The sequence below is a fragment of the Pinus tabuliformis genome, chromosome 2_2 (genome assembly GCF_031772625.1).
Source record: "Pinus tabuliformis cultivar Carrire ecotype Pingquan chromosome 2_2, CPIR1, whole genome shotgun sequence".
In the NCBI taxonomy this organism is placed as follows: Eukaryota; Viridiplantae; Streptophyta; class Pinopsida; order Pinales; family Pinaceae; genus Pinus; species Pinus tabuliformis.
In genome coordinates this window covers 918,127,200-918,140,234 of record NC_142300.1, presented here as the reverse complement: position 1 = coordinate 918,140,234, position 13,035 = coordinate 918,127,200, and the positions used below count along the sequence as shown (strand labels likewise).

The following is a 13,035-nucleotide window of genomic DNA, read 5'->3' as shown; positions in this document are numbered from 1 at the left end:
CTGTGTAAACAGAGAATGACGATTCTAAGGATTTCAAAGGTGCCGATGGTCCTTTCGTTACAAACCAGGTGGCCACTATCCCTGAAGGCATTTAGCAATGATTGCTAACACTCCGGGGGGGATTTGAGTGGACAGAGGCCAGAAGCCAGAAAGCCTAGAAGAGGAAATGAACAGATAGCGTCGATTGGCTTAAAAGCCACAGAAGATAGAAGACAGAGATAAGCAATGCTGAGACAGAGAGAAAATAGAGCCATAGAAGGAGAAAAGAGTCTGTGTACTCAGAGAGGCTTGAAGGATTCAATCAAACTCCTGCTGATGTTGTATCTGTTGCGTTGAGACTCAATTTGAGCTCATATTTTGTAAAAATCTTCTCTTGAAGAAATAATAGAGAGGTCACCACTGAAGGCTAGACCAGGAGATGTAGCCCAAGAGTTTTTGGTGAACTCCAGATTAAACTTGTTGTGTTATGTGTGTTGTCTATTATGTTTCTTTAACTACTTCATTGTCTATGTTATTCGCAATCTTATCGATCCATTGCACTAAGTAATATAGACAAATCCATGCACATGAGTCTGTAATATCTTAATATTAGTCTAATATCTTCATTTACATATCAATGTTGCTCATAATGATGAAGTGAGCAACATTTTGCATGAGCGATTTGGTCACTTAAACTATCTCTCCCTTCAGAATCTATGTAAAGAAAACATGGTGATAGGCCTTCCAATGGTATCTTGCAGAGACGGCGTTTGTTTCGGATGTGTACTTGGAAAACATTATCGGGATAGTTTTGAAAAATGTGCCTCTTGGCATGCCTCAGCCCTTTTACAGCTTGTGCATAGTGATTTATGTGGTCCACTTCCAGTTGTTTCATTCTTTGGCTACAAGTATTTCTTAACTTTCATTGATGATTTCTCTAGACGCACTTGGATATACTTCTTAAAACTCAAGAGTGAAGTATTTAACATGTTCTTGGCCTTTAAGGCCTTTGTTGAAAAGCAATCTGGACATCAAATTCTTAAGCTAAGATCTGATAATGGCAGAGAATATGTTAACAAAAAATTCATCATTTTTTGCACTAAGAATGGAATTCAAATGCAACATACTGTTCCATATACTCTATAACAAAATGGTGCAGCTGAAAGGAAGAATCGCACCTTAAAGGAAATGGCTAATTGTATGCTTCAATCTAAAGGACTTAGTCTTAATTTTTGTACAAAAGCAATTAAATGTGCAAATTACATAATAAATCGCACTCCTACTAAGGTTTTAAAGAATATCACTCCAGGAGAAGCATGGAGCTCAATTAAACCAAAGGTAAGTCACTTTCGTGTTTTTGTAACTGAAGCATGGGCCCATATTCCAAATGATAAACATAAAGCTTTAGAACCTAAGAGTGAAAAATGTATTTTTGTTGGATATCCTGAAGATGTCAAAGGATACATAATTATTCCACTTAAGTCCAAAAATGTTATCATTAAAAGAGATGTAAAGTTTGTTGAAAATATATCAACCTACAAGCCTAATTCGATGAATGTGCCACCTCTCTCTATCCCTTCTACTTCTGAAAATATTTCTTCTTCAGCTGATGATAGCGAGGATGACAATCCTCCCCCACCTTCTCAGGATCCTCGTTCAGCTCCTAAGCTTCCAAAATGGGGCCGTGCTACTTGGGATGCAGCAGGTGCTCTTGCCGGTGATCCTACAGATCAGCAACGTACACGTTCTCAATTCAATAGAGCCTCTTCTTTACTAGCTCAAGCTTCAACTAATTATGATCCTGACACCTTTGCAGAAGCTTCAGGCCATCCAGATTGGGACGCAACAATGAATGAAGAATATCATTCATTATTGGAAAATGATACATGGGATCTTGTTCCCCTTCCAAAGGGATGAAAACTTGTTAGATGCAAATGGGTTTACAGAACCAAGTATGGGCCAGATGGAAAAGTTGATAAACATAAAGCTCGTCTTGTTGCTAAGGGTTTTTCACAAGTTGAAGGCATTGACTATACTGAAACCTTCCCCCTATTTTCCAAAATGAACTATATCCGCCTTGTTCTTTCCCTTGCTACCTCTTTCAAATGGGAAGTCCATCATATGGATGTTAAATTTGCCTTCTTGCATGGGGACTTGCATGAAGAAATCTATATGGAACAACCTACTGGCTTTATACAAACAAACTCCAGCCTTGTATGTTGGCTTAATAAATCCCTTTATGGTCTCAAGCAAGCCCCTTGGGCTTGGTATGCCAAAATGGATAGCTTTTTTTTAGAAACTGGATTTTATAGGTGTCATTCTGATAATACTGTCTACACCAAGAAAGTGGGAAAGTCTCTTGTAATTCTTGTTCTTTATGTTAATGATCTTATCCTTACTGGTAGTGATCCCAACCTGATAAACCATGTGAATTCCGGCCTTAAAAAGAAGTTTGAAATGACAGACTTAGGACACTTGCATTATTTTCTTGGTCTTCAAGTCTTGCAATCCAAGGAAGGTATTTCCCTTTCCCAGTCCAAGTATGTATGTGATCTTCTACGCCATTTTCACATGGAAGATTGTAAGCCAACTCCTTCTCCTTTTCAGTCTGGAGCCAAACTTTCAGTCACTTGTACTTCCTCAGAAGTTGATGCTACCTTATACGGTCAACTTGTAGGAAAACTTTTGTATCTGACCCATACTCGTCCTAACCTTTCCTTTTTTGTTGGCCTTATTGCTCGGTTTATGCAAAACCCACATGAAATTCATTAGAAAGCAGCTAAAAGAATACTTCATTATGTTCGAAGTATAGTTCAATTTGGGATTCATTACATTGTAGAAGCATCTCCTCTATTGGTTGGTTTCACTGATTCTGATTGTGCTGGTGACCCTGGTGATCGGAAGTCTACTGCAGGTTATGTGTTCACTCTTGGTTCAAGACCTATTAAATGGGCTTGCAAGAAACAAAGTGCCATTTCTCTTTCTTCAGTAGAAGCAGAGTATCGTGGTGCCGTAGAAGCTAGTAAGGGAGCACTATGGCTTTGTCAGATCCTGCCAGAGTTTGGCTTTCAGCAGTAGCATCCGACTACACTTTGGTGTGATAATCAAAGTGCCATTCAACTATGCAAAGATCCAGTCCAACATCAATGCAATAAACACATTGAACTCCACATGCACTTCATCAGAAAGCTCATTCACGACCATGTTCTTGAAGTGCAATATTGTTCAACAGATGATCAAGTTGCAGACACCTTTACAAAAGCTCTCACAGAGGCAAAGTTTACTAAACTTCGATTTATGGTTGGAGTTCAGGAAGTTGTCACTAAGGGGGGATAGGCTCTAATGCCTCCTTCCTTCTCCTATTGTGTCATATTTGTACATCCTTCAATCCTATCCCAAGTTGTTCTTAAGGGGGGATGTTAGGATATTCCAACCCATAGGAAATAGTTAAGTATAACTTGGTCTAGTGTAGAGTTAGGTAAAGTGTGCTTCTTTACTATGTACTTTTGTAACTTACAATCCGATGATCACGATATGTAGTGATCCGACGGTTCATTATCTCCTCGGTATTACCGACACTTGATCCGTGGCTTAACACCGGATTGATCCATGATCTCTATTTAAATAGCATGGAGGGTCATTTGTAGGGTAATCGTTCATGAGAGAAGCTTATGTAAATTTTCATTCTTTTATTAATAAATTGCCTAAAGTGGCTGCGTTGGCTCAGGCCGTGGGTTGTTTCCCTATTTGAGGGTTTTAACCACGTCAATAATACTGGTGTATTGATTTCTGATCTGTTTGTGAGCGGTGTCCTTTGGTGTTTTGTCTGAGGAACTTGCCCTGTAAATTCCTACACAAAAGGCATGAGCTACATGCATACATGCATTTTAACTGAATGGGACACCTTTCCTAACATTAGTGCCATCATGGCCAAAGGGATAAGTCAAATTATAGGAGGTGTAACATCCTTATACAAACCTTGATTGGGGTGACTTATGTATCATGTATGACACACCTTTCCTAACATTAGTGCCATCATGGCCAAAGGCATAGGTCAAATTATATGAGGTGTAACTTCCTTATACAAACCTTGATTGAGGTGACTTATGTATCATTAGAAGACAATAGATAGGTGGAACAATGGTGAGGGCACAAATATTTATTTACAAAGTTTTATTTCAAGGAAAAGGTTGTTTGATGCCCAAAGAAAGATTTGAAAGTTCCAAAACCCCAAATCAATAAAATAAAGCTTTTCCTAAAATAAGCTTAACAAGTTCATACCTCTAACCTTTTCTACTCAAAACACTTAACAAAAGGACCTTTTCCATTCAAAACACTTAAGAAAAGTACTAATTATATAGTGATCAATTTCTAATAAAGCTCAATATTTACAAATTTTAATCACTTAAATCTAAAAGTACAAATAACAACTTCAACAACTTTTATTTGAAAATTTTTATTTATCTTATTAAAAAAATTTACTCAACTTTTAAAAATCTTTTTAACCTAAAAATATTTTCCTTTAAGTTCCAAGAGTTAGATGAAGTGATCTATATTCTTCAATATTGTTGCTAGTTGTTGCTAATGACCGATTTTGATTGACTTTTAATATTATTATTAAGAACAAGTATAAATTCATTCTAATTCTTTAATATTATTATTAAAAACAAATATAAATTCATTTTAATTTTAAATTTCTGAATTCAAGTTTCTGTGATCCATAGTGAATTAAACAAAGTCTTTCGGTAGAAATCACATGAGAGAATTTTTTGGCCTATGAGTTTCCAACCAACAAGTGTGGTTCATCATGAAGACGCAGACCATGGCAAAGGCATAAATAGAGAGCAATATAAATATAAATTCATTTTAATTTTAAATTTCTGAATTCAAGTTTCTGTGATCCATAGTGAATTAAACAAAGTCTTTCGGTAGAAATCACATGAGAGAATTTTTTGGCCTATGAGTTTCCAACCAACAAGTGTGGTTCATCATGAAGACGCAGACCATGGCAAAGGCATAAATAGAGAGCAATATAGAAACATAATTTCAAGTAACCACTATATCTGAACAATTTAAATTATAATATTAATTTATTAATATATTAAAAGCAAATACTATATATATATATATATATATATATATATATATATATATATTTATTTATTTATTTATTTATTTACTTTTTATTTATTTATGTTTGTTTTATTTATTTATTTACTTTATATATATATATCCAAAGAAAAATAATCAATAAATAAAACCGGCAAATAACAAAAATACTAAAAGGAGTTAAGAACGAGGTCATCCTATTCGTTTTTAACTCTTTTTAGTATTTTTGTTATTTGTTTAATAGGCCTGAGCCCCATATTTTATTGTTGACCCTGTTTTATTTATTGATTATTTTTCTTTGGATATATATATATTTCTGTTTTATTTATTTATATATATTATATTTATTTAGTAATATTTGTTTTTAATATATTAATAAATTAATATTATAATTTAAATATTCTCATTCAAATATAGCCATTATTTGAAATTATGTCTCTATATTGCTCTATATTTAAGCTTTTTCCATGGTCTGCGTCTTCATCTGGCCCTTGTGATGAACCACACTTGTTGGTTTGAAAAGCCTAGGACAAAAAATTCTCTCATGTGATTTCTACCGAAAAACTTTGTTTAATTCTAAATTTATTAAGCATTAAAGCAATAAGATATTTCTAATACATATATTTTTTTATCTTTTATATTTAAAATATATTTACATTTTAAAAAATTTAATCTTTTTAAATATTTCATAGATCCAAAATTAAAATAAACCTATACTAATTTAAAAATAAATATAACAAAAATATAAACCTATTGGCATTTAAAAATGGATTTGTGGCTTTTTGAAAACTTTTCCCATCTATTTTTGAGATTTAATTTATCTAAAATGGGCAGGAATTCATTGAAATCACAAACTTGATCGGTAAACTCTTCACAATGAAAGTGCCCTAGGGTTTGACGAAGTTGACTCCATATATACAGTGAAAAAACAAGTTTAATAATCCACCAAAAACACCCAAAAAAATCAAATTAAAAACAAATCTTTAAAAATAAATAAAATCAATCCAAATAAATTCATGTAGCTGAAAGGAAAGCAAGAGCAAATAAAATTAACATAAGTTCTTTCCAAAGTCATTCGATTTTATTACTTCCTATTAAACTCCACTCTACCACTTGTAAAAGTTACGAAGGCTAACGAAACATAAATATATTCACATAATAAGAGTAAATACAGTCGCCATTAATTATTATTTCATTGGTACTTTTCAATGAAAAATCCTGCCATGCACATGCCTTGATGGGTCATAATTATACGAGTGAATTTGGACTTCCAATGTTCGTTAACGAATATCTATTTTCCATAGCTCTTCAATATCCATATGAAATAGGAAGAATGCCGAAAAATCAGTCGAAATATTATTTTAAATTTATTCAAAAATACGATAAACCCTTACCAGGGAAAGAGTGCGATGACGATTAACTATTCTTCCATTTGAAGATCTTATCGAGAGACCTCTGAACAATTACACCCATCACATCATGTTTTTAACGGAATAAACCCTTCGCTACAGTCACGTCTGTTGATCTCTTAGTCATTCAGGCAGCTTTGATATTGTAACTAGCCACAGCACTAAATTACTGCGCGATAAGGGATGGTAGTTTCACTAGTTACTTCAAAGCTTCAAACGAACGTCAACCTCAAAAATTTCACCCTGCCGTGCGTCTTCAAGTTCAGTTATGATGATCCTATCTACGCGATGACAGTTTGAATGCTGTAAGACAAGCGCCTTGAGAACATCTTCACTGTGTCTGCCAAAGACTCTGAAGCATGCCTCCCTCGCCAATGCACATTGCGTAATAAATGCTTGACTTTCATTTCCCATCAAATCTTTGGCTTCCTCTAACTGCTTCTCTACTATAACCAAGCTTCGAATGTCCCCCGGCACCGTATCTTGAATGGCATCCATAACTTCTTTCCCGGAAGGAACGGTGAAGAAGTTGTTCCACTGTGTTCCTACAAGATATGCAGACACAAATGACGCACGAATCCAATTCTTCTCCTCAGGCGTTTTCAATAACGCGGAATTGCTTATAAAATCTTGTGTCTCTTCAAAAAGTTTCGCAAATTCTTCGCATGCTGGAAGATATGCAACAAAGGGATCTTGAGAGCTTGCCGCACTGATTTCTTCCAAAGCTTTGTCTTGCAATTCTTGGAATCGTGTGGTTATAGACTCCAGATCTGCCTTCAGAGAGAGCTCCAGAATGCATCTCCTGCACTTGCACTCGAAACCCCATCTCTCGCACATGGCTTGGCGCTGTGGCAACGGGGCGAGGGTATCAAAATACGAGATAGTGATCTCTTCTCCGCTGTTGATGGGCTTGGAAGCATGAATAGACATGGCGCTTCCCACTTTCACCCTGCTCGAGTTCGGCAAGCAGGAATGGTTAATGAAGGATGGCAGCAGCCAGAGACCGCTATAATTCCGGCCTTGCTGGACGAGTTTGGCTTCGTACAGTTTCGGTTCGGCTCCCACGAATGAGTTTCGACTTATAATAGCCCGTATACGGTTAACGTCTGCAACCAATATTCCTTTTTCTTCTTCTTGGGTCCCGGACATTTGGCCATCACTCTGGAACAAGTCGATGGCCGGAACATCGAAGCTGCCCCACACCGAGGAATCATCTAAAGCATAAAGCTGTCCGAGCAATATCCGCGATTTCTTGGCAGCGCAGAAAACCGCGGTGACAAGATCCTCTTGAGACGCCATTTTAATATTGCCCCTGTGCTCCACATTCGACACGGTGGTAGAGGCGCTCCGCTCGTCCTCGTAGGCAACTGCGACGGCATCGCATAACAGCAAAAGCTGCCCGATGAATATTTCTCGGGTGGCGTAAAGTCCTCGTCCGCGGCCGTCTTCGGTCATCTTAATCTCCACGGGGCCAACGAAATCGCCAAATTCCGCAGTAGGGACAAAACCGGGCTGGAAGTCCGAGATATCATGCTCGTCAATGCGACTTTGGGAGTACAAAGTCTTGGCCTCACGAAGCACGTCTTGTATTTTCTTCTGCCCGCGGCTGGCGTTAGAAGCTCTCTCCAAATATCCGCATGCCGCCGCATACTGTCCCAGGCCAATAAGAGCACGCCCTTTTCTATATAGCGCCATGAGATTGCCTGAGTCGATCATAAGGGCCTTGTCGGAATCCTCCAGCGCCAGCTCAAATTTCTTCACCTGAAGCCTTGTCTCCGCCCGGTTGGAATACGCGTGGAGGAGCAAGGTATTCATATTATTTTTGTCATTAGAGGCGCCGTTCTCGACCAGGAGCAGAACTGCGTCGATGCAATTCGTATAATGCTCCGCAGCTGCGTCCCATTGCTCCTCTCTCAAACAGCTGTTGCCCTTCTTCCTCTCCTCCTCGGCCCGCTTCTCGTTCTGAGTCACAAGCATCTCGACATCGGCAGAGTAAACACAGATGGTGGGACTATCGTCGAGGCCGTGCATATAATATGGCTCTTTGATGGCGACCTTCGCTCCTTTGGGGTAAAGCTTCTCGATATTGGTCTGCGAGCGAGGCAAACTGAAGATTGCCAGCCTGACGGCAAGGCCATTATCGTCCTCAAGGAGAGTGATGATTCTAAACGCCTTTACAATTGACTGATAATGTGATTTATGTGGAAACCCCTATTATATACTTGTTATGGATCACAGAAGCCTCAATTCTACAAATATTTAATTATATTTGAATAATTTTATTCAATTAATTTATTGTTATAATCTAGTTTTTTATTGGAAACAAAATTATTCCTAGTTAAACTAATTTTAAATAATATTTATTCATATTTGAATAAAAATATTCAATTAGTTTAATTTTAATATCTTGATTGATAAAATTTTAACACTATAAATCAATGAGTGGAATGGGAAATGTGCAGAAAATTTATAATTGTACTTAACTAATGGCCTATTCTAAATTCGCTGAGGTTCTTATTTTTTAAGCCAGCTAGTTGCACATTGTAAATCTAGTTTAATAATTTCTTAAAGATAAAGAATGGTTGGAAATATATATATACATCAACTAACACAAATACATATTTGTAAATGTGGTTGATATACATTATTTATATTAAGTACATTTAGTAAGGTGGGACGATTAGTTGATCATTTTAGAAGGTTGATGAGTTTGATCATAGTGAATGAGGTTGACTATGGTCAACCATTACTGTAACTATGTATTAATGTTAAATCAATCTAAAAATGTTACATGAACGTTGACCATTGTTATTTTTACATTTTTGCGTTAATATTACATTAATATTGACCATGGTTGAAGAGGGTCAAATATTGTTGGTTAACCCAAACCATAATTGATCTCAATTGACCATGCTTGATAATGCCTAAACATAATGACTATCATGGTTGACCATTGTTATAAGGTTATAGTGATATTACATTAATATGCTTGATAATGCCTAAACATAATGACTATCATGGTTGACCATTGTTATAAGGTTATAGTGATATTACATTAATATTGACCATGTTTGACCATTGTCAACCACAGGTGACCATGGTTGATGTTACATTAACATTAATGCTAACATTACATTAACGTTACAAAAATGGTTACATTAATGGTTGAAATGGGTTAACACATTTTACCATGGTTGACCTCAGAACATGATTGATAATGATTACCATGGTTGACTTTAGTTGAACATGATTGACAATGATACCATGGTTGACCTATGTTGACCAGATTGGCAATAATTACCATGGTTGAAGGTGGAAATTAGTAGACAATGGTTGGCTACAACGAAATATATTCAAGATATCATTAACGAAGGTTTATTACATTCAACATATAGTTGACTGTGGATGGCCATGCTTGTCCACACAAAACTATATTTAAGACAGATTATGATTAATAATAGTTGACGACAGTTCACCATCATTATCCATATTTGATCATGGTTGATAATGGTTGACCATCATTGATGTTAGTTGGGTTTGATGCCCAAGGTTTGACCATGTTGACCATGGGCGAACATGGTTTGACAAATTTGAAGATTTTTGACTACGATTTTCTAGAAGAGATTATGGTTGCCCATGTTAAAAATAGATAGCCATGATTAACCATGTTCAATCATGGAGACCTTGTTTGACCATGGTTGTCCATGGCCTGGCCATGAAGAGTGGGAAGAGCATGGGTTGTTAAAGGTTGACAATGGTTTGCCAAAGATGAGCATGGTTGACTATGGTTGACCATGGTAGAGTATGGATAACTAAGGTTGTCTATGGTAGGACATGGATGACAATATTTGACCATGTATGACCGTGCATCAGTTTTCTCAACATGTTTGACAATAATTGAGATTGGTCAAACATGGTTGACTATGGTTAACATGTCACTGACTATGGGTGTACATTGTTAATCAAGGTTATTAGTGTTTACGTTTAGTTGACTATGCTTGACCATGGCTGACCATGATGCCATGTTGACTATGGTTGACCATTTTCAATTATGTTTTCCATGGTTAAACATTATTAACCATGTTAATCACATAAATAATTATTAGAAATTGTTTAACCATGTATGACCTTAGTTGACCATAGTTTCCCAAGTGATCTATTGTGTACCATGGTTGATTATTGCTAATTAAGAATGACTATGGTCAATAGATGGTTGATTTGGGTTGACTATGGTTAACTATGGTTAACAAATGGTTTATTAAGGTTGACCGTTGTTGTCTACAGTTGAGCATAATTGATGATGGTCGACAAGGCTCAACCATGGTTGCCAATGGTTGATGATGACAAACCATGGTTGGCAAGATTGATTAAGATTGACCATGGTTAACCTAGGATTATTAAGGATTGACCATAGGTGGCCATGCTAGGCCATTGATGACAAGGATTAATAATGATATTTAATCATGGAGACCTCGATCGACCATGGTTGACCATGGGTGATCATGATTGGTCAAGAGGAGTGGGAAGAGAATGAGTTGCTCAAGGGTGACTATGGTTGACCAAGTTTGACCATGGTTGACTATAATTGACTATGGCTAACTAAGTTGTCTATGGTAGAACATGAATGACAAGGAGTGTAGGGCCCCTACATCTGACCCCAATTGTTTTTCTTTACATTGGTAAATACATCTATAAATATGGTTGCAAACCTTACAACTTCAATTCTCGATGCACGTCATGACTATTTAATTCCATAACAATTTACAAAATAATAATACATGTGATATAATGAAGAATGATCAATGTTTTGATTCTAATATACAATACTATATAGTAAAGGGAAACCATTCCAATGAAGTTTACAATATTACATTGATAACTGCGATTTACCACATCATCAATAGTGCCAATATTCAAGTCATACATTTACTAGATAATTCATAAAATAAATTACAAGAGTTGCCATTCACCCAACAGAAGGTAAGATCCTTAATGCATATTATGACAAGCCTCATTCCTTTCCCAATGTGGATTTAATGATCAATATTCAACAATTCCCACTATCATTGACCAAGTTGTATTGGGGTTGTAAGTAGGAGGAGAAAATAACACTATTTGACAGGAATTTGCGACAATGATCTCCCTAGATCAAAAAGTCCTATCCACCACACTACCAACAATGCTCAATATCATAATTTCACTAAAAAATTACAAGTTGTCACTAGAAAAATTAGGATATCATTACGATATCCATCCAACGCTAGGGAGCTCCCAAATGTTCCCTTCAGAGGAATGTGTTTCTTCTATAGAGTCTTTTGGGTGAGGATTAGATGTGACACTTATTTTCACATGAAAAATAATTACAAAGTTCCATAAATTTTATTATTCAACTAGCCAAATGCCCAATCTTCAATTTCACTGTCATGTAAATACCTTATTATACTATTTAAACTGAAGATTTTCTTCACCCAAGAGACACATGTTCTTAATTTTATTGTTAGATGTTCCCTTATGCCCTTTTTCCTCTTCTTAACATTTTCTATTTGTTTAGTTACCTTTTTGTTACCTACCAAGACTCTGAGTTAGTTTTAGTTACTTCTTTAAATTTCTTCTCTTCAAAGTTAGCTATTATTTTAAGATTTTCTCAATTAGGTGAGGTTCTCTTGATTTTAATTTCTTAGAATTACTTCAATAATTCAGATATTGCACACATCTATTTAGATTTTAGTTCACTTATGTCCACATCAAATTAACTTTAGATTATTCCTCATTTTGAACATGGTATCTTATAATTAATTTTTGTATCTATTTTTCACTTAAGTCTAACTTACATTAAACACCTTTTTTATGTATAAGTTTACTAACATTAATGAGGCCAATTATTTTAGTTATTATTTTTTCACATTTATTTTGGTTTTTTTAGTTTTCACTTATTAAACTTTATCTTATCTTAATATTCAATAACTTATCAATCCTTAAGTGCTTATGAATTAAAAAATCATATATTTCCTTATCCTCTATCTAGTGCCAAGGGTCCCAAATCACGTTCTCTTCAAGAACCTCAAGTTCCAAGGGTGCGACAAGTTTCCCTTCAAACATTTGTGATTCGAATATGGGAAATAATTACTAGCATAAATGGTAACTCAATCGTCTCATTGTCTTCATTGTTGATAGTTTCATGTTGAATGAGGATCAAGGATCTCCTTGTTGAATGCCCTTTAGTAGTAATTTGTACGCAATTGTATCCATTGTCCAACCCTCATAACATTGTGCAACTCCAAGAATAAGTACCTCTTGTACTTCATCTTGAGCCATGAATTGATTGCTAGCAGCTAAGATCAAGGGGGTTGTTCAATTAACACTCATCACAACCCACAAAAATTGTGAGAACATCCATCAGTGTAATCCATATATATAAGCATGCCCACTATCTACCTTGTTGTGAAGGTAAATCCCCTCTACGAACATAGGCGGTCCTTCTAGCCCAATGAGTGGGTCTAGCAACAAACTGAACAAACTAACATATACTTTCCCATTT

The 13,035-nt window shown here is 35.9% G+C and overlaps 1 protein-coding gene across 1 annotated transcript; it reads right to left on the bottom strand.

Moving 5' to 3' along the window:
- Positions 1-6,701: 6,701 nt before the first annotated feature.
- On the bottom strand, positions 6,702-8,528 carry LOC149196029 (methyltransferase FGSG_00040-like). Its single transcript, XM_089408120.1, has one exon. The coding sequence runs from the start codon at positions 8,526-8,528 to the stop codon at positions 6,702-6,704; it is 1,827 nt and encodes a 608-aa protein (XP_089264246.1).
- Between the last annotated feature and the right edge of the window lie 4,507 nt (positions 8,529-13,035).